We start from the raw sequence: 26,620 nt of genomic DNA, 5'->3' as shown, positions 1-26,620 counted from the left end.
CCCCTGCTTGTCTTCCCTCTCTCCCTGGCAAATAAATAAAATTAAAAAAGAATTTTGTTTCAAAATGATTTAGCCATAAATATGTCTCATTTAAGTCCTCTTTGGGGTATCATATTTCAAAGATAGTAGTCAATAATTAGATAAAAATCAGTAAAGAAAAATAAAGCATTGGTGATATTTGAGTAATCTTTTGAATAAAATGCTTACATTGATTTGACCTGAAAGCATAGTGAAACCACCTAATTTCACTGTTTTGATTGAACATATTCTATTCTTTAAATCAACGTCTTTTTTCCTTCCTTTTTTTTTCTTGTAAGCTCATGAATGCTCTGAATTCTCGCTAATCATTACTAATCTTTTGGAAAACTGCTTGTATAGGGCATTACAATTCACTCGGCTCATGAGTTAAAATATTTTTGTTTTACAGTACGCTCTTCAATTTTACAGATATTTGTGTTTCCACGTAATTTAGCAGTCTATGTTGCAACTCAGTCATACAGCTTAGCAGTTTTAGTTGAACTCAAAATGGAAATCACTTTCTTTTGACTAGTATAATGAATTGGTTGACTTGTCAAATTTTGTAAAGGCAGAAATGTTCCTTTGTGATTTCAGAAATGCATTTTTTGACTTTTACGGGGTTTGGGATAGTGTTTCAAACACTTTCTCACAAAAGGTGGCTTTGAAATCTGCTCTCGGAAATACATGGTGTAGAATTTACCTTTACTCGGTGGTGTGATATTCTGCAAAAGACTGATTTTGAGATTTCTTCGGTCCCTATAGGAATCATAAAAGTGCGATATTGATAACAGATCTTACTTTCAAGATTACAAAAGTTAATTTAGCAAGGCATAGGGATTTGGGACAAAATGTCTGTATTAAACACCGACTGGTTTTGCTCTGTGCATGCCTGTTTTGCTAAGAATTTTAAATATAACACTATAATCACAGAAGGGACTGTTTTATAGATTTTCCTTCACCCTATACTTGAAAGGGGGTGAAACATTTGTACTGTGCTGTGAAATGTCTCATGGTGTTCTCTTAAACAGCATTAACTTCTTGTATGTGCTTCTCTACTAAATTCTTTGTTCTGTAGTAAAGGAAAATATGGCTTTCTTTGAAATGATTGGATATTCTGTTTCTCTTCTCAAACCTCCTTCTTTCTACTTTGTAGTTCCTACAACAGCAGCCAGCACCCCTGATGCCGTTGACAAGTATCTCGAGACACCTGGAGATGAGAATGAACATGCCCATTTCCAGAAAGCCAAAGAGAGGCTGGAGGCCAAGCACCGCGAGCGAATGTCACAGGTAAAGTGACTTTTCCATCCTTCCGTTTACAATAAAGGGGAAATCTGGGCTTAGCCTCTGCCTCAGAGTCTCCCTGGGGGCTCTATGGCTGATGAATGCCTAGGGGTAGAAGGGATCTTTAATTTTATCCAGATCTTTAAAGACATAAAGTCTTAGTTTTAAATGTTTGCTCTAAGGGTATCACTTTGGGTTTTTTAGAATTCACCTTGAGCATGCCACCTAGGAGAGATCCAGTCACACTAAGTATAGCAGGATTTCATAAGCACAAATTAAATTATGTCTGCAGCATTCTCTCTGGTTTTATTACTTTGTGTATACATAGCCCTGTAAGCATGATGTTGTAAATTAAAATCCCTTAAAATGATCTGTCATAAAGATGAATATTTTTTATTAGATGCCAAAGTATTATAACTTTGAACTTCACATTTATTCCAAAGCCAATTCGTAAGACCATAGGAACTTAAAAGCAATGTGAACCATAATGATCAGTGCATTTCATTTCATAAGCAATCAATAATGCAACAGTGGTTCAAGACTGTGGCTTCCCACTCTAGAACAAAGCAATATAAGGAACACAAGAGATGGCATTTGGAACTAGAAGCTTTCTTGCTCCTGGTGCAACGCTCTTCTCACTACATTGTGTGGCAAACCCTGGCTTGTTTGTTTTTTAGCAAATCCTTTATGAAACAAATTGAAAAATTTGTTCAAAACCTGGTTAATTTATATCTAATAATATCAATTACAATTTCTGATATGCCTATACCAGGTGCTGGATATTGTATTTATTAGAGATAATATTAATGTTAGCCCTTTCTCAGATTCTTCATTCATTCATTCATTCACTCAGCAAATATATATCAGCACTTCCTTGTGAGTTACTGCCTAACTTGAAGCCTACAATTCAGAGTGAAAAAACAATAGGAAAAGTCAGATTTAAGGAAACATAAATGAGTGAATGAGGAAATCTCTCAGGTCAAAGTCAACCATTCCTTTTTTTGGTGTTAATGTTCTGTGGTAAATATCAGAAGGTATTACTAATTTTAGTAATATTTAGCACAAATACTTAGAAGTTTTCATAATAGACATTAAATAGGATTAATGGATCAGTCTGCCATATATTTTCTAAGATCACAGGAAGTCTTTAAAAGACTGCATTAATCATGGGCTTTAATTTTCTAGTGTTTTGACATCTGGGCCCTTACTAACTCTAGGGAGACTGCCCCTCTCAGGGTTAGCCAGTTCCTAAAGGTAGCAAATGACTAGCCTTGGGGCACACCTCTCAAAATCAAACCAACCTCTCCAAAGCCCATTTCCCCCAGATACCTTCTTCATCCTACTCTTACACTCTGACCCACTACCCACCTGCCCTGCTCACTTCAAGGCTAGGTATCAGACATCTAGGGACAGCCCCTATACCTCTATACCAAATGTATTCAGACTAGCCAAATCTAAGCCTGCTTCAGCCTGCTTGCCCCAACTCACCCATTCCTTCCCAAGGAAACCACAGACTCCTGGCTACATTTCCCCCTCACTCCCTCTGCCTCCTGACCCACCTTAGTGCTTCAGCACCTTCCTTCCCTCAATGGCATAGCATGGCATGCTGCCTCCTCTTGGGAAATGTGTGTGAGTAACAGTCTTTTCAATGGCATCTGTCTCCTGATCTGTTGACCTCACCGTACTTGAATATAATAAAACCTGTATTTTATTTATTAATTTTTCTTTATTTTTTTAATAAAACCTGTATTTTAAAACAAAACTGCTAAATTATCTAGAAAGACACAACACAATTACTTTTTTTTTTTTATGATGAGTGACCATGATACTTAGATTTATTTTGAAATAATAACAAGGAGGGGAAAAAGTTAAAATACTTTGGCTCTGGAATATAATGTGCAGTTGTAGTTGTTGGCCATGATGAAGACCTAAAAGCAAGTTGAACTAGGAAGCTAGGTAGAGTGGAATAATGAGGTTTCACCTGAAGGCAGTTCTTCTGGGAACCGGATTTCTCATTGGGAAAAACACGGGCTGATACATAATCACTAGTAAGAAAGCAGTTGAGTCATATTTCTTGCCCCTGAAATGGCATCTTTTAAACTTAAATCCTATCTCACTGTTTGCTTCTGAAGCTTTCAGGGCCTTCTCACTGGCTTCAAATTCCATTTCAGGGGCAGTGAAGTCCAAAAAAAGAATAATAAAAAGAAAAATAAACACTGAAACATCCCCTTGGCATCTCCAGTGCCAAGTACTTATTAGTGATTTTTTGATATACATGTCAGTTTCAGATATTCTAGATCTTTCCTGGAATAGTAACTTAGTTTTAGTTTAACACATCTGTTTAACCATATAAATCTTTATGGAATTTCTTCATCTTTTAGTTATTAACTATATCTGACCTAACTTAAGAGATGTGACCCTAGAACAGAGAATGCTGTCTCCTCATTCCAGTGGTCACAGAAAAGAGATGCCTGAGATTAACATTTATCTTCATAATCTGTGGTACTGAATTCTGAGGACTGTTTGCCTTTGAACTTGCCTGCCTGCCTCTTAAATCTCTGTGTATTAGCTGTCATTTTGTCTGCATGTCACAGCCAAGTCTTTGAAGATCCATAAATCTGATGATACTGATACTTTTGTTCACTCAGTGGGAAATTGCTTTACAAGAATATGTGGAGCAACCTGAGAATTTTAATTTATTTTTATTGTAATTTTTGTTACTATTCGTTTTCTTATGAATACAGAGATTTGGGGGGGTTGGTATTTGGGGGGTTTTGGTATTTGGTTGTTGGGCGTCATGATAACTAAACTTGTAGATTTCTGTTGCCATATGTTCTGAATAGTGTCTAGCAAATATAAGATTCTGAATAGTCTATAAATGATTTTATTATATATTTATATATTCTATAATAATTATACATATTACTTATGGACTTAGAGGTTTTAATATATCCTTAAAATGAAATTCTTCAAAATGAAATTTGACCCTTTTTGGAATTTATTATTTTTAGGATAAGCATCAGTATCTTAGGAATAGTCCTTTTCCTGTCACTAAATACAAGGAAACTTAGCTCACCTATTGAATTTGCCATTGAACAATTTTATATGATTATATATATAATTTATATATACTTGTATGTATTTATAACATATATTTATATATAAACTTATATATTATATATAACTAGATATGTTTATATAAGTATATAGCTATATAAGCATATAAATTATATATATAATGTATATATAACTTTTATATTTTATAATGGCAGTTTGGGCCATAGAGGATAAAAGCGTGGTTCTTAGAGCCACAGAGATCTTGGTTTATATCCTTCCTTCTCCATTTTTTTTTCCTCCATGACCTTGAGCAGATGACTTAATCTGGTCCGTAAAATGGAGATCACCATGACTAATCTCACAGATTTTATAGAGCACTTAATACAGAGTCTGCTACGTAGCAGATCTGCAGGAATGTTATCTATTTTGGGGACGTCTCAGTGGTAGCCGTTGTTCAGAGAGACGTTGAGCCTATGGTGTGTGTTTATCTTGCATTAAATAGGCCTAGGGTGATGGTATCAGTGAATTGTTTTATTTGTGAGGGTACAGAATATTGTTAAATTGCTCTGAAAATCAAATTCGATTTCATTTTATAATAGTTTATTTTCAGTTTATTAGCCAAATAAATCTCTCTAATTATTCTGTGTATTTCCCCAGCTCAAAGTTTACAGATCAGGTTCTGAATGTGCAAGGGGGGATGGTGAAAGTGTAAAGATATAAGGAAATCCATTTTCACATTCCAGTAAAACGTTTGGCTTCTCCCTCAAACTAATTTTGAGATTCCTTGCCTGAAGAGTTCATGGTAGAGTACTGCCACTGTGAACATTCTCAAAGCAGGAAACTGAAATATTTTTATGGCAAGCTGCAAGCCTTATCTCATCCAGAAAGCAAAGGTAGTCTTCGGTAGCCCCCTCCCTACAGGGGTCCTTCATTAATTCTTAGAGACATCGAAGCATCCGGGACAATAGGTTTCTTTGCTTTTGATTCTCTTCTTATTCACAGCAGTGGGTCATTTGTTCTAATTTTGTTGTGACCTTTTTAGGTTATTTTTTTACATGTTCCTCATGTGTAATAGAAAATTCACTCCATTCTCTTTTCTCCATAATCAGAGAAAGAACACAAAGAAGCTAGTCTTGTATCCTATACAACAAATTAATGCCAGTAGATAATAAAATACCTAAATAAAAACCCACATGGTGATTTGATGTGTTATTATCTCGTAGAAATTCTCTATCAGTAGTTTTTTATGCACGTCTCTCTCTTTTTTTTTTTTATCTTGAAGGGTATCAGAAAAATCGATTCCTTAGGGATAAATACCTATAAATAACAGGCTCTTATAGTACAGAAATCAGGTTCTTTTATGCTTTGTGTATCTACAAAGTATGCAAGTACACATCTGTCAGCAGACCGTTGTATTGCTTACTTGATCTTCCTGCTCTTTATGTCACCTGGCTCAGTTATGAGTTGCACTTAAAAAAGTTCTGCTTGACAGCGAGTAGTACACTTGAAAAGGAAAGGCAGCCGTAGGTGGTTAAGAATCTAGTATCATTTCATTTCAGCAACAGGCCCAGCTGCAGACTTCTGCTCTCTGCATTCAGGTCAATGAATGAACCTCTCTCAGGGTAATCCTGGGTGAACTTCAAGGATGAGAACAGGAAGCTTTCTTTTCCTACCAAACCGATTAGCCTGGTTACTAAATTAGCATTACTTGCCAAAAATACGTTTTGCTACGTTCAGAACATTATAATATGTACTCCCTTGGAATTTCTGGAGGTACTTCGGGTATTTTTGCTGTTTATGATGGGGGTTGGTGAGCAGAAGGCCCTCATTACCCATCAGTGGGCTGGCTCTGAGGATTTCTGACTTATCCTTCCTCCATCATGTATTTTTCTTTGGTAGTGTGTTCAGGGCATGTGTGCACACGCATAAAAGGTTCATGCCTTCCCCTGCTTTACTGCTTGAAAAATACACAGTTTGAAATTGTATAACTTGCTTTCACAAAAGACTAAGACTAATGCATTCAATGTAATGGTGGAAATCCTTGTTCAGGAAATATGTGTGTGTATATATATGCATACATATGTATATCAATGCCTTTATGAATCGTTGACATTTGTGCACATCAGACAAAATGACTTTCAGCCATTTCTGAGGAAAAGGAAAAAAGAACAACTTTGTTTCAAAGGGCCATATTCCTTCCAATAAATGTGAGCCTTTATGTTTAATATACTGCTACGATAGATGATTTATATCCTAGTGGGAGATCAGATAAATCGTTTTGAGATTGGACTGGAATGTGGTAATTTTTTTTTAATGTTTAAAATGTCAAGTACAGAAAGAAAATAATCTCTCATTAAATAAAAATTGGAAAAAGGAACTGATGATTTTAAATTCACATGTTTTCTCATTTTGTAGGTCATGCGAGAATGGGAAGAGGCAGAACGACAAGCAAAGAACTTGCCTAAAGCCGACAAGAAAGCAGTTATTCAGGTAAAACCCCAGCCAGTTCTCCACCCAGCAGCACAGGCCTACACATTTTCCAGCATCTCTGAATGATTGTTCATATTCCCATCAATTTGGACTATCGCTCATCATTGTCCAGTAATGCAGTTTCTTAAACCTTTCCTTGTATTTGCTTTTAATTAGCCAAGTTATAATTCATTTCCATAAAACTTCTATGGTTACTTGCATTGCGGTCTGCTTTTTATCAATAATACATCTTTCTGATTGCCAGAATCTGCTGCTGCTTCTTCCTCTGGCAAAAATTATACCCTGATTAGAATTTGTGACAGGCACTCCTCTCAAAACTACCTTTGAGGAAACTGTGAGACTCTCCTGGTCATTTTCTGAAATTAAAGCACTGCGAGTAAAAGAGGAATTCTTTTATTTGCAATGGAATTCAGAGTTTTAAGAGCACAGAAATTTATCCTGTGTTACAGTTAGTCAGATCAGTCTTCAGGGACCTTATAAAGTAAAGATTTACAGTGAGAAATCAGGTTTGGGGTTGGAGTGCAGGAAGGGGAGGAAGCCCATAAAACATGCTGAATTCGCCCAAATGCGGGAATGACTATAAATCTCTGAGTAAAATGAAATACGATGCCCCTTTGGAAACACTTGAATCTGCCGCCCCATCCTACCTGTTCGGTCCCCGACTGATGTGTGCGCGTGTTCGCCCCGGCAGCACTTCCAGGAGAAAGTGGAGTCCCTGGAGCAGGAAGCAGCCAACGAGAGGCAGCAGCTGGTGGAGACGCACATGGCCCGGGTGGAGGCCATGCTCAACGACCGCCGCCGCCTGGCTCTGGAGAATTACATCACGGCTCTGCAGGCCGTCCCCCCTCGGGTAGGTCTCCCAGCTCCCTTCAGGGCACCGCGCACACAGGAGGCGTGGGGGCCCTGGGGACCGAAGGCCCCGGGAAAGAAACGTGAGAGGTGTGATGAGCCCCTCAGTTCGTCTTGTCTGGAGGTTGTGGGGTCGCGGGGTAGCTGCCGGCACAGGGTCATCTCAGCACAGTAGACACTCGCGCCCTCCCGCAGATCGGTCAGACACGCTTCCCAAGCGACTCAGCACTTAACGCCTGACCCAGGTCGGCATGCCTGGGACGGTGACGTTTCGTGGACAGCTGAAGTCAGGGAACCACAAAAGCTGGCAGGACTTCTGTATATAACCAAGCTTCCCCATCGAATGACCTGTAACGAGCGTCATGACAAGGTGGGATTTGGCCAAGTGGTGAGGATTTTTAAAGTCAGAACAGGAGCTAGAACTCAAGTTTCCTGCTCAGAGCAGCAGCCCTCGTCTCTGCGGGGAGGCCCTCGTCAGTCATGGTGTCAGCTTGTGTCAGGAGGCGTCAGGAGGCTTATTTGAGGTTTTCAGCAATAAATGCCCAGAAAGGCTTACCAAACATGCAAGCACATCTCCGCAACGAGGCTTCATGGGAGAGTTTACTTTGGACTTAAGAAGCATTCTGAGCGTGAATGTGTGTGCATGATGTCTGTGCATTCTGTCCATTACTGAGGAGAGAGATTAAAGTCTCTGACATTTTCTCATGCGATGCTATCAGGTTATGCTTTTTGTATTTTGAGCCTTTGTTTTTAGGTGCATAAACATTCAGAGTTGTTATGTCCTTCTTCCCCCCAACCCTTATCGTTATGAAATACCGTCCTTCTCTCAGGTAATATGTTTTGCTCTGAAATTACCGTGTCTGATATTAAAGCTATTTCAGCTTCATTTTGATTACTATCATAGCATATCATTTTTCTGTACTTTTGTTTAACCTGTCTTTATATTTGATATGCACTTCTTGTAGGCAGCGTATAGTTGGATCTAGCCTTTTAATTGAGAAGAACACTTCATGAAGTTATCGATACAGTTGTACCTCAGTGTGTCATCTTGCTGTGTTTCCTATTTGTCCCATCTGTTCTTTGTCCCCTTTTACTTTTGGGGGGGCCAGGTTTTGGACTAATAGATTTTCTTTTGTACCCTTTGTAGGGTTTTTAGCTGTAACTCTCTATTTTGTTATTTTAGTGTTTGCCCTAGGGTTTTTAGAAAATGTTTCTCCCACTTCACAGTAGTATACCAGTACAAGTGATATTAGGCCACTTCTGGTGTATTAGAAGAACTTCATACTTAGATTCTTCCATTTCCTCTTTCCCAATCTTTGGGCTGTTATTGTCATATTTTTTCCATACTACATTATTGTTAATTTTCTTTTAAATGGTAAGTTCTCTTTTAAAGAGTTTTACATACTAAGAAAAATATTTACCATTTCTGGTGCTCTTTATTCCTTGTATAGATCCATCTGGAATTATTTGCCTTCTACCCAGAGGACTTCCTTTAAAAAAAATTTTAATGCATGTACATTGGTGAAGAATTCTTTTGCTTGGATGTATCTGAAAAGATCTTTATTTCACCTTTGTTTTTGATAGACATTTTTGCTGGGTATAGAATTTTAGGACAAAGTATTCTTCAGCCACTTCAATGGTGATGTTCCATTGCTTACTTGCACTGTTTCCCACAAGAATATTTATATCCTTTGTCTCTGTAAATAATATATCTTTTTATTATTTATTTTTAGAGAGAGGGGGAAGTGGGCAGAGGGAGAGAGAGACTCTTAAGTAGATCCCACACCCAGCACAGAACCCGATATAGGGCTCGATCTCACGACCTTGAGATCATGACCTGAGTTGAAATCAAGAGTGGGATACTTAACCAACTGAGCCTCCCAAGCGCCCCTATATCTTTTTTTTTCCTTAATCTGGCTGCTCTGAAGGTTTTCTCTTTATTACCAGTTTTGAGTAAGAAGATTATGACGTGCCATGGTGTATTTCAATCAGCCATTACCCCCTATCTGGCTGTTTTTCATCTCATACATTTCATATCTTGAAGTTTAGTCTGGTTTTTGTTGGTTACTTTTATATATTCCATTTCTTAAGTTTTTGAACCTGTGGAATACATTATATATAGTAACTTGTAATATCTTTGGTTCCCACCTCTAACATCTGTGCGAACTTTGGGTTGATTTTGATTGATTTTTTTTTCATTATATGAGATATTTTCCTTTATCATTTTATACCTAATAATTTTTTATTGGCCATCAGACATTGTGAACTTCACCTTATTGTGTGCTGGGTAGTTTTATATACCTCTGTTCTTGAGCTTCGTTCTGCAGTGTCGTTAAATTACTCAGGAACAGTTTGATCCTTTGGGGTTTTGCTTTTAAGACTTGTTAAGTGGGGTCAGAGCAGTTACCAGCTTATGGTTCCTTGTTCTCCAATATGGAGATTAGGTTCCTTCTGAGTAATCTACCATGAATACTGTTTTCCCATCTGGACAGTGGGAACAGGCACTATTCCTGACCAGTGTGAACACCAGGCACTGTTGCCTCTAATCCTTTTGGATGTTTTTTCCCCGTGGCTTTGGTTGGGTTCTTTTACTCGCGGGCCCTGATCATTATATGCAGATCTGGGCAACCTGGTCCTCCCCAGCACTCTCCGTTGGCTGCTGGCTGCCTTCGTCCCTCTAGACTCTCACTGGACTACCTTAACTGTGGGAGTCCACCAGGCTCCAGCTGGTTCCCGCACCCGGACTGACAGCCTGGGAACTCACAGTGACAAGCTTAAGGAGTGGTAGAGCTCTTCTCATTCGTTTCCCCTTTCACAGTGTTCACTACCTGTTACCCGATGTCTGATATCTTTTACAAACACTGTCTGTTCTGGTTGTTACAGGCGATCGGGTAAATCTGGTTCTCATTACTCCATCTTGGCTGAAAGGAACAACTGCATATATTATTTAACTAAACCAAATAGCCACCTACTTACACCGATGCCCCTCATTTTGATTTTTCTTTTTCCGTTGACGTTACAGCATACAAAGCTCTGAGGAACCCTAAAAGAACTTCCGGTACTCTTATAGATGGTGGGACAGGATTGACCCTGTTCCACCAATGACATCACTGAGACCCAATGTCTGGCTCAGGGCGACACCACTACCCTGGGTAGGGGACAGGGTGGGGCTGCAAATCACAGTTGACCACCATGGTGCCCTCTTACCAGACCATGCTTCCTCTCTGAACAAAAAGCTTTTGAAAAAGAATATCACATTAGCATTTTCTTTTTCTGTTCAGAAAAAAAAAAATCTCTGTCCTAGCACTGTTCAGTAAAATTTTGTTTACATGCATTTGGAGAAAAAGTCCTTTAGTTCCTTGGTCCTCGTTTTGTAGAGGACTAGATTTTGGGGTCAGGGCCATTGGGATCGTTTGCCAGGACAGGGCAGGGGGGGTGGGTGTTGAGACCAGAATCTTAATTGCTGACATTTAGGGGAGTGTTTCAGCCGAAAGTCCGATCTCCAAAGAGGGTCTTTGCTATGTGGACATTGATAGAGCTAAATATAAGATGAGGACTGAATGGAGTCCTTATTAACAAATGCACGTTTCAGAACTTTCAGTCCCATCCCATCCACCATCACAAGAAAGACAGTGATGGGAACAATGTTTGCCAAAGCTTCCTGTGTTACCAAAGGGGATCCTTTCAGACTGGCCATAATCGTGCTTGTTCTGGGCCTGTCGATCTCTTCATGTAGAATTAAACATCATGTTTATTTGAAATAAAAATTAAAGACCGGTTTAGGGAGAACTACTGTCAAAAAAAAAAAATCAGGGGCACCTGGGTGGCTCAGTTAGTGAAGCATCTGCCTTCGGGTCAGGTCATGATCCCAGGGTCCTAGGATAGGGCCCCACATTGGGCTCCCTGCTCAGTGGGGAGTCTGCTTCTCCCTCTCCCTCTGCCCCTCCCCTCGCTCGTGTTCTCCCTCTCTCTCTCCCCCTCCATCTCTCTCTCCTTCATTCTCTCAAATAAAAAAAATAAAATCTTAAAAAAATATCAGATTGTTGTGGATTGATCCAAGAAATGTATTGAATTCTTACCTAGAAAGCATAAAACTCTCCCATGTAATAAAAACTGGGGCTGGATAGTCATGGGCCTACAATCTTGGCATTATCTGCCATTTTTGTTAAGTTAATGAGTGTTTTATTTAAATTTTATTTTGAGTGTTTGTTTTAATGCATAACTTGATACAGCACTTAGCTCTGTGCTTCGGAAAAATGCAAGGAAATTCTAAGCCCCTTTTTAAGAACTTGTCTGTATTGCTGTTAAAAGACAAATCAAAGGGCACCTGCGTGGCTCAGTCGGTTAAGCATCTGCCTTCGACTCAGGTCATGATCCCAGGGTTCTGGGATTGAGCCCCACATCTGGATCCCTGCTCCGCAGGTGGCCCGCTTCTCCCTCTACTTCTGCCTCTCCCGTTCTCTGTTTCTCATGAATAAATAAATAAAATCTTTAAAAAAATAAAAATAAAAAAGACAAAGCAGGAGTGTGCCAGTTACTGTCTGAGGAAGGTCGTGTCTTATATTGGACCCATAAATAAATTTTTCTGAGATCTCCATCATAGTTAACACAGTGCCTGGAAAATACAAAATATTCAGTAAATGTTAGTTGACTATAAGGAAATTAATTAGTGAAAGTGTTTTTTTCTGGGGATTCTACAGCTGAGAGCACCTTCAAAATAATTATCCCGTTAACCGTGACCATATTCTACGAGTCCCAGCCTCTGCCATATGGGAATTGGAACAGCCTGGATTGTTTCCACGGTCTCTCTGAGGCTCAGGTTTAATCTGTAATTTTATCTGTATTTTTTAACCCGAGCTTGGAAGTACCATGCGATGATGTTTCGGTGCAGCTAAAATGCCTTGCTGTACTGTGAATTTCATTTGTGAGTCCCCATGTAGTGTGTGCTTTGTGATCTAAATTTCCTCTTTCGTGAATTATATGCCTGCTGGCTGATCCGGGTAAATGGCCAGTCTACAAGTGCGTTGTTTGCATTATACGTAGAATTTTACAATATCCAAATATTTCTAGTATTACAAGAGTTAAAAAAAAAAGTTGCGTTTTCCTCAGGGATAGTTTGGTCTATCACTCAGGATAAACTCTTTTTTTTTTTTGTTAAGATTTTATTTATTTATTTGATAGAGACAGCCAGTGAGAGAGGGAACAGAAGCAGGGGGAGTGGGAGAGGAAGAAGCAGGCTCCTAGCAGAGGAGCCTGATGTGGGGCTTGATCCCAGAACACTGGGATCACTCCCTGAGCCGAAGGCAGACGCTTAACTGCTGTGCCACCCAGGCGCCCCCTAAACTCTTAATCTATAGAGGGCTAGTGACTCTTCTAAGGACCAGCCCCTTTCATTTTTTCACTTCTCTTGAAGTTTCCTTGGAAAATCACTTATCCTCCCCCCCCCCCCCGCAAGAAATGTGAAATCCCTCTCCAAAGTTGCATCACACACAGTTACACTTCCATCACACATGGGTCACTACCAAACTCAAGTACTACCTAAAACTAAATTATCATTATTTAACAACCAGACTTCTACCTGTGGTTCTGACTTCCTACTTTCTCAGAGCTTGTATCCAACAACTTACAGCCTCATGAAAGATGAGCTAAATATGATCTGAGCCTCCTTTTTTGTAACTTGTCAGGATCCTACCTCCTAGATGGAGAGAAGACAACGGTACTGCCTGACTGTCCAACATTCTCTGCAATCTGGAGAGCAGTTAGCCTTAAGCAAGAGCCTGCACAGTTAAACTCAAAGCCAGATAGGAATTTCTTTTACAATAAAGCTTCCTGTGGTAGGCTTTGGTCTGGAAAAACTCACCTTAAAAGATGAGAGACAAATTACAAAAGCTTTCTTTGTAATTCTGAGATTTTTTGTGTCTTTATAGATACTTATTCTAAATCTCCCATTAGACAACATCCTCATTATTATCCTGACCACAACTTTTTTTAAGATTTATTTATTTGAGGGAGAGAGTGCTCAAGAGAGGGGTGGGGGAGGGGCAGAGGGAGAGGGCAAAAGAGAAGCTAAGCAGGCCACTTAACTGACTGGGCCACCCAGGTGCCCCCTGACACAACGACTTTTTTAAGCATTCTCGAAGTGGAGGTAAGAATTAGGAAATGTTTTCTTGTATATCTGTCTTGTCTGTGTGCAGGTGCTGTTACAGTTTTTTCCCCCCAGTGTCTCATGATTGCAGCCATTTTCACACTAAAATTAGTTTCACGTTTACATCCGATACCTCGCATCCAGATTCTCAACATTCAGTTGAGGGGGAAGAAAAAAAGTGGCACTTTCTTTAGCACCAATATTCTTCCCTTCCTCATTTCTGATTAGGTTGGCCAAATGTTAAATTTTCCTGAGATTCTGGAAAACTGCCACGTGGAATTCCTTGGTAGAACATAAATGTAATGATTTGTGAGATTTATCACCAAGGAACATGATTTTGTCCCAAGGTGGAGACTTGGTGCATTCTAACAGCAGGGCAATAAATGTTCAGTGAGAAGCAGCAAGATCATTGGAGAAAATAAAGGACAGAAAATAATGGCAAAATTAAGGTGCTTAATTTGGCCATTTTATAAAGTTTTCATGTGATATTTTGCAAACTCCCCTTCTCCTTACAACTCTTCATTTTCTACTAATCACTTTGGGTCAGAAAAAGAGATGTGAGCATTTATAGAACATATGTAGAGAGCAGGTATCTACATGCCAAGGTAAATACGGTACATCGGCACCTCTATGTAACGGACGGTAAATAAGCTAAAAAGTATTTGCCTCGTTCTTAGTATTAAAGGCAGTGAGACAGATGAGTCCCAAAGTGCTTCAGACATTCTTCCTTCAAGATTTTAATACAACAAAAATTTTGTAAAGCCGATCTGAATGTACTTAAAAGACTGCTAGGTTAAAAATCATCTTTGAGAAATGTAAATAATCATCTTATACCTTATATGTTTATTCGTCCATTCATCATTCATTTATTTATTTTTAGTAGAGATTTGTAAAAATTGGTGAGTACAAGAAGACTCATTGACTTGAGAGCTTTTAAGGACAGACCAGTAACCAACAGGTGGAAAGGAAAACCAGAGAATTAGCATTCACTGAACAAGATCCTATAGACTATGCCGAGTGGTTTGTATGCTGTTTCAGTAAAGCCTCTCAGTGTGACCTCCCTATCTTGCTTTGACTCTTTGCCACACTCATTAGATCTTCTAAAGACCAACAGGAAGTATGTAAACCAGAGACACTAGCACTTTCTGGTTTTAATCGAATTAAGTTAAATAGAAAATTATGAAGTATGGGGCGCCTGGGTGGCTCCGTCCACTGAGCATCCAACTCTTGATTTCTGCTCAGGTCATGATCTCAGAGTCGTGAAATCAAGCCCTGAATCGGGCTCTGCGCGCAGCGGGGAGTCTGCTTGAGATTCTCTCCCTCCCCCTCTGCCTCTCCCACCTGTGCTCTCTTGTGCTCTCAAATAAAAAATAAAAATCTTTAAAAAAAAAAATTACGAAGTACGTAGGAAAGGTATTAGCTTGAAAGCTGTCCTGTGCCTCTGAGTCCATAGTCATCACCAGATCCCCTCCACAGCAAGCCCTGCTTCATCACTGCCTTTGAAGTCAGAACAGCTCTTCGTCAGATGACTGTCAAAACGTACAGCGCCGGGCTGCCCTGTCTCATTCCAGCATAGGTTACATGTGCGGATTTATATGTTGATACCTGTTTTCATCCTTCAAAATCAAAACCCATTATGAAAACATAAATATTTCACTTTTTAGACACATGCGTAGCAGCACATTATTTAATGATCCACGGGTCATTACCTGCCCTTATGTGATAGGCGTTACAGACATCTACCCTGTCAGAACGGATAGTAGCAACGAGGAATCTTCTCCCGAGAAACATGTATGCGCACACACAGAATTACCCACGTGTAATCAGGTTGAAGATCCTAAGTTGCTTTCGGATTTGTATAAGCTTTGTCTCAGATTTCTTCACATTAATGTTTCCACTAGGTCAAGGCTCTGTGGTTAGTGAGAGTATGAGGAGAGGGTGAAATTACATATAAATGTCCATATCTTTGAGCATGATGTAACCAGTCAGAGGATGTGGGAAGCAAAAATGCCAAAATGCAAGCATGAATATGCAAAATTAAAACATATCATTATAACTCTCTTAAAAGTCAAGATTGTGTCACCGTTGGCGTGTGTCAGGTGATCAGACCATTTGACAAATCTTTTCAAAGGCATCCTTTGTTTATGGTTTCTTCTGGAGCTCTCCAGGCTTTGCCTCCTCGGTTATAGTAATCTGTTCACCATTAAGAGTGTCGGCGTGGCTCACTGCTTAACTAAACAAGAATTGAAGACCTGCCCTGCAAATCCAGGGAATTTCTGGCCCTTCTTTGCTCTCAGCTTGGTTGATCTAAGCTCTGTATCCAGTGTATGCTAGAGTTGGTCCCAAAGTGTTGATCCTGGGGTTTGGGTCAGGTCCTGAATTCCAGTTTTATACGCTGTCTTCACTGATTTATAGCTGTGGTCTGTGCGACTGTACTCTCAATATTCTGACACCAAATGTGTGAGGTTTTTTCCCTCACATTAAATAATTCTGACACTAACAACCTGTTAGCATAGGCCCCCCAGGTTAAGGGCTCAGTCCTGTCAGACTGCCCCCGAGTTCAGACACCAATCCCAAATGTCAGATTTTTTTCCCACACATTTTTCCTTCTGACCAACCAGCCATGAGTCAGGGGTTCCCATGACCCCCTCCTTTGGTTTGATAATTTACTAGAACAGCTCACAGAACTCAGATCGCTTTATTTATTGTTAGCAACTTATTATAAGGGACATAACTCAGGAATGGCCAGATGGAAGCCACACATGGGGCAAGGTATGGGGGGAGGGGTGTGGTGCCTTCTTTTTGCCTGCTGCTCTCCTGGCACCCCACTGTCTTCACCAACTGGGAAGCTGTCTGAACCCCATTGTGAAGGGGTTTTTATGGAGGTTCCATCAGGTTGGCACAACTGATTAAATCCCTGGCCACTGATGACCAAACTCAATCTCCAGTCCCTCTCCCGCCCCCTAGGATGGGAGGACAGAGGGTGGGGCCGGAAGTTCCAAACCTCTAATCATAGGCTTGCTCCCTCTAGCAACCAGCCACCGTCCTCCAAGAGTCACTGGGTTAGCATACCAGAGACAACTCTTCATCACTTCAAGGGTCTTAGAGGCTCTTGTGGCAGGAACCAGGGATTAAGAGTGAATATTCTGACAAAAGATGCTCCTGTCACCCTTGTCACTCAGGAAATTACAAGTTTTAGGAGCTCTGTGTCAAGGACTAGGGAAAGACCAAATATACATTCCTTATCATGTCACAGTACCCCAAATCACTATTTTTGAGAACTAGCAGTATATTCTGAAAAAAGCTGTATAAAGCCCAACAGATTGAACAGGAGGTCACTAATTGTGAGTGGCAGAATTAAAACCACCCTTATTGTCTATATTTTCTAGATTTCAGCACCCAGTCTTTAATTAATGAAAAAGATTCTTCCTCCTTCATTTGCAAATTGGGGTTAATTGTTCTACTCTTTCACAATTGGGATTGTTCTAGCTATTGTTAGCCATATTAGAAAAAAGGATTAATGGAAGGTTGAAAAGAGATTGTGAAGTAGTAAGATATCTTCCTCCCTAAGAAAAGACAGGCTAGAATATGTTTTTAGGACCGAATATATGGAGGCTTTGTTGCCAAGTCCCTATCAGGAAGTCATCTGCTTCCCTGTGGAGGGAAAGGAGGTGAAGACAACTTTCTGTTCTCCTGGGGGCCGCCATGTTCTATGACAACACAAGGCCAGAGCCAAAGCAGTTATCTGGATGTGCCGGAAAGGGGTAACTCTAATACCTCCCTGTTCTCTAACCTTGAGAAACACTGAATGGGGGCAGGCACAAGAATCTTTGCTCAAAGACTTTAGGGTTCAACTTGACATAGGACTGTCATTGGCCTTCTTATATGCATTTTTAACTACAGAAACCATGTATGTGCTCTTGTAAAGAAAGAAATGTGGATGCATTTTGCAGTGAACTTTAAAAATTGAGCTCCACTCATAGCTCTAAAGACGAGCATGGCTGTGATCCAAAGGTTTCCATGGATGCTTCCCTGAATGTCTTTTTTTTCCTCCAGGTTTTTCTTAAAACAGTGAGGGTACATGTGAAATGCTGAAATTCTGAGGGTCTAAGTGGCAAAAATAACTGAGACCATGTCAAGCAGGAAAATGTTTAACTCTTAAGAGTGGTTTGGTTTTTTTTTTAAGATTTTTATTTATTTATTTGACAGAGAGAGAGACAGCCAGCGAGAGAGGGAACACAGGCAGGGGGAGTGGGAGAGGAAGAAGCAGGCTCGCAGCAGAGGAGCCTGACATGGGGCTCGATCCCAGAACGCCAGGATCACACCCTGAGCCCAAGGCAGACGCTTAACAACTGAGCCACCCAGGCGCTCCGTTTTTTTTTTTTTTTTTTTTTAACTTGCACAGAAATTGTATATATTTTACATTTATATGCTTAAGATTTCTTGAAATCCAGGGCACCTGAGTGGCTCAGTTGTTAAGCATCTGCCTCTGGCTCAGGTCATGATCTCAAAGCCCTGGGATCAAGTTCCCTGCTCAGTGGGGAGTCTGCTTCTCCCTCTTCCTGTCCTGTCTTGCCCCCCCCCCCCGCCATTCTCACTCTCTCTCTCTCAAATAAATAAATAAAATCTTTTAAAAAATTAAAAAATGTTTTTAAAAAATTTCTTAAAATCCAAGATGTGGAACTATGAAAATAAGGGCCTTGACCTATTTGTGAAAACAGGAGAGATCTGTGTTTTCTCGATAGGTGATTAACTTCCCTGGGTATAGGGTTGGAAACCACTGGGAAGCAATTTACTGCTCCAGGAGAAGGCTTTCTGAATAAGTCCCTAGTGACCTGGAAAGGTTAGGGTGTTCCTCATAAAGTGACTCATTTACTTCCTTCTCCTTGGTGGGATTACGCTCAGGGCTTTTAAAGGCTCCTGACATATCATTCCCTCTCATCAGGAAATGGTTTAAGACACAAGTGCCTATTACGATAAGATGCCAGATTTCCAGATCAAGCATAAAGCTACAGGATGGAACAGTAGGGCCAATTAGTCATCTTTTAACATACCTCCCACCTGAATTGTGGAATTAAAAGCTACACATTCAGACATGATTGACATTGAATCAGCTAAATGTGTGTGATTGACCCCAAGTCCAGAACACCAAACGTGTGAAATTGCATTAAAAAAAAAATGAAAAGACAATACATTTGAGAACAGGGTAAATTAATTTTTTAAAAAATATTATCTTTTATAGGGAAAGGCCATGAAATTCCCTTCAAAATTATTTACATCAACCTGACATCAAAACCCAAGCCATAAGACAAACTGTGTTATCTTTTGAAATTGATGAAGTGAATTCTTCTTGATAATAGTTTGAATACGCTTCCTAAAGAAATCCAGCATGCTGGATAGATCAAGTGGGGCTGTAAAATCAATACGTTTCATGAAAATTGGGAATGCATCTTAGTGGAGAGATGCTTATTTTCAACTCAGATACCACGAAAGATATATTGTACTATTGGAACTATTTGTGAGATCACATTCAGCTCTAGGTTATTCATTAATCTAATTAACAAACATTTTTAGCAACCAAATTGTGCCAGGAACTGTGCCAGGGGCTAGAGATAGCCTATGTTCGAGTTCCAAGAAAGGAAAACGGTTAATGTTCCAAAAGGTAAATCTTCTATTTTAGGTTAAGTCTAATCCAATCCATTTTAGTAAGAAGTTTAATCATTTTAGTAATGCCCAGCCTTAATCCTTTAAGAAATTCTTTTTGAAATGATTCTTTTAAATGCAGTGTGAATAGTGAAGGGATTTTAGTGCCAATTGAAAAATGTCAAATCAGATGCAAATAGATACTTTGTTATTATGGGCTAAACACTCAGAAACAATAGTGATAATAAAAAAGGATTGGATGTAATTAGTTCCCCTGGGGCAGATCTTTTCCTTTTATTTTCTCTGTTCTTTGCTATAAATTTTAATAATAAGATTACCCATCCGATGCCAGGATAATCAGATTGTAGTATGAATACATATGCTATCTAAATTGTAAAATAGAGGAAATTTGGCAGGAAAAAAAAAACATTATTACTAGTTACAAAATATTTAAAGGCTTGAGAATGAAAGTATACGCATAGAGGTTAAAAACATGTTTCTTAAACTCTGCTTACTGTCAATATGTTTGAGCCACTGAATTCTTACGCTCATTTTTCTAATCACATGAACAATCTTGTCTTAACTGTAACTATTGTTACAATAGTAATACCATTTACTTTAAGAGAATACATTTCTACAGAGATTCCAGGCATGTGTTCTTCTCCTATTCTTTTGTGAATATTACTGTGTTTTTAATTAAAATTTTAAGAAACGTACCTTTGCCCTAACATAATGAAATAAAATGCCCTAAGAAATTCCCTGTTACTCTACAGTATGTGGATATGGCACACCTCTAGAAACAACTAGTTTTAAGCCTTGGTAATTCTGTATTCTGGCTAAAAGTGCTAAAAACAATTACTTTTTCATTTGATTGAAATATGCATGAATCATATACCAAAGGCGGGGCCCTTTTTGTTGCTGTTATTGTTTTTAACATAAAGCAAATGAAAAATATAGAAGTATAGGGAAATATTATCTGTTTTTCTTTGTTACCGAAAAACAGTATTTGTTGCTGAGGTGTAGACGTAACCGCCATTTTATTTGGTATGATTTATCTGCCTGCTCCACCAGAAGAACTAATCTGATTTTTTTTCATTTCTAAGCATGATTCTTAGAAATGTGTTTGCATGAATAAATCAACCGAGCAGAACCATGTAATTCACTTATTGAGGGGCATGGTAATGTGTTCCTGAATTAGCTCATGTCCCGAGGCATAGGCATTAGGAAGAAAAAGGCTGATGTTTGTATTAGACACACACACAGTGTGTATCTGAGCTCACATAAACACTGATGAGGTCATAGCTTACAATAGGCTCTTAGGGCTCATTATCCTGGTCGGAGCTTTGTTCCCTGGTAGAGAGATGTGGAGGCCTGGGGGATTCATGAGATCCTGGTATGCTACCGTTTCATTGTCAGGCCTTAGGGATTTGATGGGGGAGGTTAGAAATAAATTTCTGAAATCAAGAAAATGTTGGTATTAAATAAGATAAGCAATTTTAAACATGTGAACACATTCACCATTTAATTATCCGTCTTAATAGATGAGAAGTATGGATTTAGAACTCGAATCCACGCGTGTCACAAAAGCCTACCTTTTAACTATAATGCTCTTAATCATTTTCTAGTAATCCTAAACAGATTGACAGAGGACAGTCCTATCTTGCTGTTTCACCTCCCCACATCTGACCCAGTAGCTAAAGCGGAGCGAAGTGCCAGAATCCAAGGACGGCAGTTGAGAGCGTGAATAAGCTAAATCCGGATGGTCTCCTGCGCAATGAAAAGAGCGGGTATTATCATGTCCCCAAAGAATATTATCTGAGCATATAAGCACTAGACACTCAGGCAAGCACTCCTAGAACAGACTCGTTTCTAACCACTCAATTATTTCTCTGTTTTCAACTCTGTAAGTTACTTTTTGGAATTGTCTTCAGCTTGGTCCATGTTAGAGTTTCTTTGAAAGACAGGATCACATAGCGATCAAGAGAACAGGCTTGGGAGCCAGAGTTGGATTACCTGTTCTCGCTGTACCCAGGGACTAGCTCTATAACTAGCTGTGTAACTAGCCTCCCAGCCCTCAAGCTTCTTGTGCTTTGTTTTCTTGTGCTTTGTTTTCTCTCTGATAAAACCCCAGTCATAGGGTTAATGCGAAGATTCGGTGAGTTACTGTGCATAAAGCCCACAGTCTCTCTCGTTCTATCAGCAGTCAGCAAGTGTTGAACTGCTGTTGCCTATAGGAAAGAAAACGAGTGGGCATTGGAGGCGAGGACTGAGTGAAAGAAATGAGTGTGTGTTGTGTTCCTGCTGTGAACTAAGCATTGCCCTGGGTAGCTAACACAGAGCTTTTTTTTTTAAGATTTTATTCATTTAATTGAGAGAGAAAAAGACAGAGCATGGGCAGGGGGTTGGGGGAGGGGTGTGCAGAGGGAGAGGAGGAAACAGACTCCCTGCTGAGTAGAGAGCCCTACACAGAGCTCAGTCCCAGGACCCTGGGATCATCACCTGAGCTGAAGTCAGACGCTCAACTGCCTGAGCCACCGAGGCGCCCCAGCACAGAACATTTTTAATACTCAGTGTGCTCTATATGAAAAGTATTGTTACCTGAATTACACAAAAGGGAAAATTGAGGCCTAGAGAATTAACAGTAATCATTTGCAAGTGGGAACGTGTGCTGTTTTGGGTGATAGTGGAAGAAAAAAGGGGACACCCAGATGTTAGTTAACAGAAATTGCCTCCCCATTCTCTGATTTGAGATTTAGATTTAATGCAGTAATGCGAAGGCCAGGGCAGAGCCTTTAGATTCTGGTGCACATTCTCGGCTGGCCGTGCCCATCATTTCAGGACGGAATGCCTTAGAGGAACAGTCATAGGTGACTGGCTGCAGACAGACAGGATGAAAGCAATCCTTATGTTTAATTGAATTATTTTTGCTTATATGAACTCTTTAAAGAAAATATTGCGTTGTCTCAAAACAGTGAAGACTTTTCAAAGGAAAAAAATGAAATAGAGCAACTAAGTAAGCACATGAAGCCAGTCAGGGGCAGGGACATCATGAATAGATGCAATTAGTTGTCACCTGTCTCCGACCTTGGAGGTATCATTGCAAGAGAGCTAGAGGGAGAATTTTGTTGGCCTTGGGGTCCAATAACAATCAAGGATCAGGGGGTATATAATCTCCTTACTGCACAGTCCTACATATAAGATACCCGTCACATTCAAGAATAGCCTGCCTTAAACCAGTCTTCTTTTAAATATATAGATGTAATCGATGTAGCTTGTCAACTGCTATCTCTTTTACCACTTTTCTTCTCTTAGGATTTAAAAGATTATTCTCTGGTTTGTAGATTCAACTAGATTTCAGAGTACAAATGAGAATTAGAATGATGTGTTGCCAAAAGCTGGGTTTCCAGCTGTGATATCTGCCTTTTTTGGAATTATGAGGAAGCATATTTCTTGTAGGGCGAAGGAAATCAGGCAGATGAGCACAGGTTTATTTTCTTTTTCTTGTGTTAATTTGCTTTCTTAAGTATAGGAATGTGAACTGCGGAAAGCATAAAGTAAGCAAGTTACCCTCACTGAGTCAGGCCCTGGGTACTGTGATTCTGATAAAGAAAGACCAAATCTGGCCCTTAAGGGTCTCACAGGTGAAGAAAGCAGTCAGAAGCATAAATAATTTAATAGATTGTGTTAGGTACAATAATGGGGATATGCATAGCATTTCATGGGAGCACCAAAAAAAAGGATACCACTTCTACCTAGGATGTCAGGGTGGGGACCCCTGAGCTAACCTAAGGAGAAGGGGAGGGGCATCCCATAAAATACTACAGCCTTCACCCTACCCCCAACATACCATCTCTGGAAATAAATTCCTCACCTTCCACCTGACTTTCAAGGTGCCCATGACCTAGTTAATAATAACTGGGTTTGCCCAAATGGCCAAAATTCTCTTCCTGACATGAACTTCCATAGGGGTTTTTTTGTCTGTGTGTTTTAGTGACGAAGAAACGTGTGCCTTTGGAAATCATTTTACAAAATCACATAGTAGAGTACATATAGCAATGGAATCATTTAAGACAGAGGAGCTTTTGTCCTTTTTTGTTAGGATGAATGTTTTCAGGAAAGACTAGAATAATAATGAAATAAAACCAATTAGAAAAAAAATAGAAGCACTAAAGAAACTTAATTGTTGCTGAAAGAATTAGAATCTGATGGCATAGGAAGAATTTAATTAAATTTCAAAGTGAAATAACTATAGTTTCACATTGGCCTTGCTCCTGGGAAAGTATACTGTGTCTTAAAGCTTATCAGGTATTCCTTGGCCAACAAATGGGTAGTGGTTAAATTGTCTCTTACTTTTGTCATTTTGATTATTATATTTTTATTTGCTTACTGATGATGGGATTATTTGTGCAGCATTACCATTGAGATAACCATGACGACTGTGACTGTGCACGTAGAAATGTAGTCTTCTAGATGTCCCTATATATTTGGGTGGGAAAGAGCGAAGAACCTAACTTAAATATAAGAGACCCAAAAATCGTCTCTCTGTAGCAGAATACTGCCATTTAAAAAGAAAATGTTGATTGAGGACAGTCATCATAGATGTCAAATGCTAAATGCTCTTGTCAAAATGAAAAGTGGCCAATCAACTAAGTAATTACCGATTAAGAAAGTAGTGGGAGAATTGCAAAAGATGACTCACAGTCCTTTCACATTATGGAATGAGTTAGCGGGGCCTCTGACACACAGCCCCTGGAATAAGTAGTATTTTGCACAAACCTGAAAGTTGTTTTTTTCCCCCACAACAGCCTCGTCATGTGTTCAACATGCTGAAGAAGTATGTCCGTGCTGAACAGAAAGACAGGCAGCACACCCTAAAGCATTTTGAGCATGTACGCATGGTGGATCCAAAGAAAGCCGCTCAGATCCGGTCCCAGGTAACGCAGACTGTGGTCGTCCTACGCAGCCCTGACAGTCCGGAGGCCTTGCTCTTTGAGTTAGACCTTTAGGTATTCCCAGCATACCTATGGGTACTTTACACAAGAGTTCTTTAATACCTGGTAAATTCTAAAGGCTTCCCTTCGACCAACATATGGTTTGACATTTTCTGATTTATGAAAATAATCATATAAACTTATCTTAAGTATCTACTGCTGCCAGCTCTTACGGAAGTCTTTAAGACTCTAATGACTAAAGTGAAGAAAACAGAAGTTGTGTCAGCCAAAGCCTCTAAAATTGGTTCAACTAGCTTGTGACAGGCGATCAGAAACTCCTCTGCTACCACAGTGCCTGGATATAATGCAAGCCTAAGTGAAGCCCTGTAGTCCTGTGTTTTGTTTCCATCCCCAAAGGTTGACAAATGAGATCTACCTCTGGCAATCTGAAATTTCACATTTCCTTGAAGGATTTTAAGTAAATAGGTGGATAGATGGATAGATAGAATGAAAGAAATATCCAAATTGAAACTTCCTCCTATCTTTTGAAAAATTTGCACAGAAATATATTTAGAGCATTAGGGGTGATTTAGGGAGCCTAAATATTAGGAATCAGAGTGGGACAGAAATGCTCTTTTCAGTTGGCTTTGTAATTATGGCTACAAGCGTACAATACAGTGGGAGGTTTAAAGCGGGTCTTAAAGTTCGAGAATAAAGGATGGGAGGACAAGAAAAATAAGGGTGACCTTTCAGGTCACACATTCCACAGCATTTTGCCCATTTTATTTTGGAAGTTTGTATCTGTCAGCGGTGCTTGGTAAGGAACACAACTTTTCCCTGCTGCAAAGATGGCTGACCCGGAGCTGTCGCCCTTTCTGACAGGTGATGACGCATCTCCGTGTGATTTACGAGCGCATGAACCAGTCCCTCTCTCTGCTCTACAATGTGCCTGCAGTGGCCGAGGAAATTCAGGATGAAGTTGGTAAGTAGGCACTTCTCTTGATGCCGAGCATTTAAGCATGTTCTTCTCCTGTCGGAGAAAAAACTCAGCCACCGGGAGTTTGTCTGCAGCAGGAATCACCAGTGTTCTGATCTGTGGAAGGAGAAAGTGAAACTCTTGGGGGATGGAAGTCATCATCACCTCACGAGTGGGATAGTGTCCTCCTTTTACAGATCAAGAACTCAGTCTTAGAATTTAAGAATCGTACCTGCCTGTGGCACACATCTCCTAAGTAGCAGAGCAAAAGCACAAAACCGTGTTTGTCATCTGACTTCAAAGTTATTGTTATATTCAGTGACGCGTCTGTCTCTGGTGCCCCTCCCCCAGTAGCCATCAGCATTCTCTGAGCCACATTGTTTGAATGTCATGAAATATGTGCACCCCCGCCCCCGGTCTTTCATTAACCTTTATTTTGAAATAATCAAACACTCATGGAAAACCAGTACAGAGAAGTCCAGTCTACACATCACCCCCCTGCCTCAATAGTAACACCTTACATAACTGTAATAGTTCTCAAAACCAGGAAATTGACATTGCGTGCTATCTTTTATGTCCCGACTTCTCCTCATGCCACGTTTCATAGTTCATATGAATAAGTTCTCCCGCTTTTGTTTTTCTTGGAAAGCGAGTAGAGCAGCCCATAATGTAAGTCTCCACAAACTCCCTGAATGCCCATATTTGTTTAACTTTACCTCATAAAGCACATAGGTGGCAGTTACGGGAGCGAATCTTTCAACATAAAAGAAATGTACATATCCTAGAGATTTGGTACGTAAGCTGTCAGGAATTAAGCTATCTATCCCTCTCCATAACAAACCTGCTCTTTGTTAATTGAGTTAGAAGTGCATGCAGGTTATCTGAAATCAGAACACCCTGGATGTTGTAGATGGGTACGCCCCTTACAGGAATTCCTTCTTTGAAATGCCTGAAACACCCCTTGGCTTGCTTTTTACATCTTGTGCCAATGCTATGTACTCTGTCTTTTCTAACTCAGTACTGCCCTATAAATGTTGTTTGTACTGCTGTCAAGTATTTGGCATGTATCAGGTGATGATGGTCTGCTCCTAATATGTATTAACACACGGAATGCAGTATATGTCGGGCTACAGGCCAGAAAAAGAAACTTCATAATAATGTTATCTAAACTTCTGTTCCGGGGCCCCTGGGTGGCTCAGTCGGTTAAGCGTCTGCCTTCGGCTCAGGTCA

At 39.9% G+C, this 26,620-nt stretch overlaps 1 protein-coding gene across 6 annotated transcripts in view; it reads left to right on the top strand.

Moving 5' to 3' along the window:
* APP (amyloid beta precursor protein) overlaps positions 1-26,620 on the top strand; it is a 256,673-nt gene that overhangs the window by 170,049 nt on the left and 60,004 nt on the right. For all 6 annotated transcript variants that reach the window (XM_045785475.2, XM_045785474.1, XM_045785473.2 and 3 more), the window contains 5 exons: positions 1,172-1,305; positions 6,772-6,846; positions 7,538-7,696; positions 24,289-24,417; positions 25,297-25,396. In XM_045785475.2, coding sequence (XP_045641431.1) covers positions 1,172-1,305; positions 6,772-6,846; positions 7,538-7,696; positions 24,289-24,417; positions 25,297-25,396 — 597 coding nt within the window. The remainder of the gene's footprint in view (positions 1-1,171; positions 1,306-6,771; positions 6,847-7,537; positions 7,697-24,288; positions 24,418-25,296; positions 25,397-26,620) is intronic.

The sequence above is a fragment of the Ursus americanus genome, chromosome 4, assembly GCF_024610735.1.
Source record: "Ursus americanus isolate L20-20 chromosome 4, mUrsAme1.1.p, whole genome shotgun sequence".
Lineage (NCBI taxonomy): Eukaryota > Metazoa > Chordata > Mammalia > Carnivora > Ursidae > Ursus > Ursus americanus.
The sequence above is the reverse complement of the archived record's forward strand: the minus strand, read 5'-3'. Positions and strand labels throughout refer to the sequence as shown.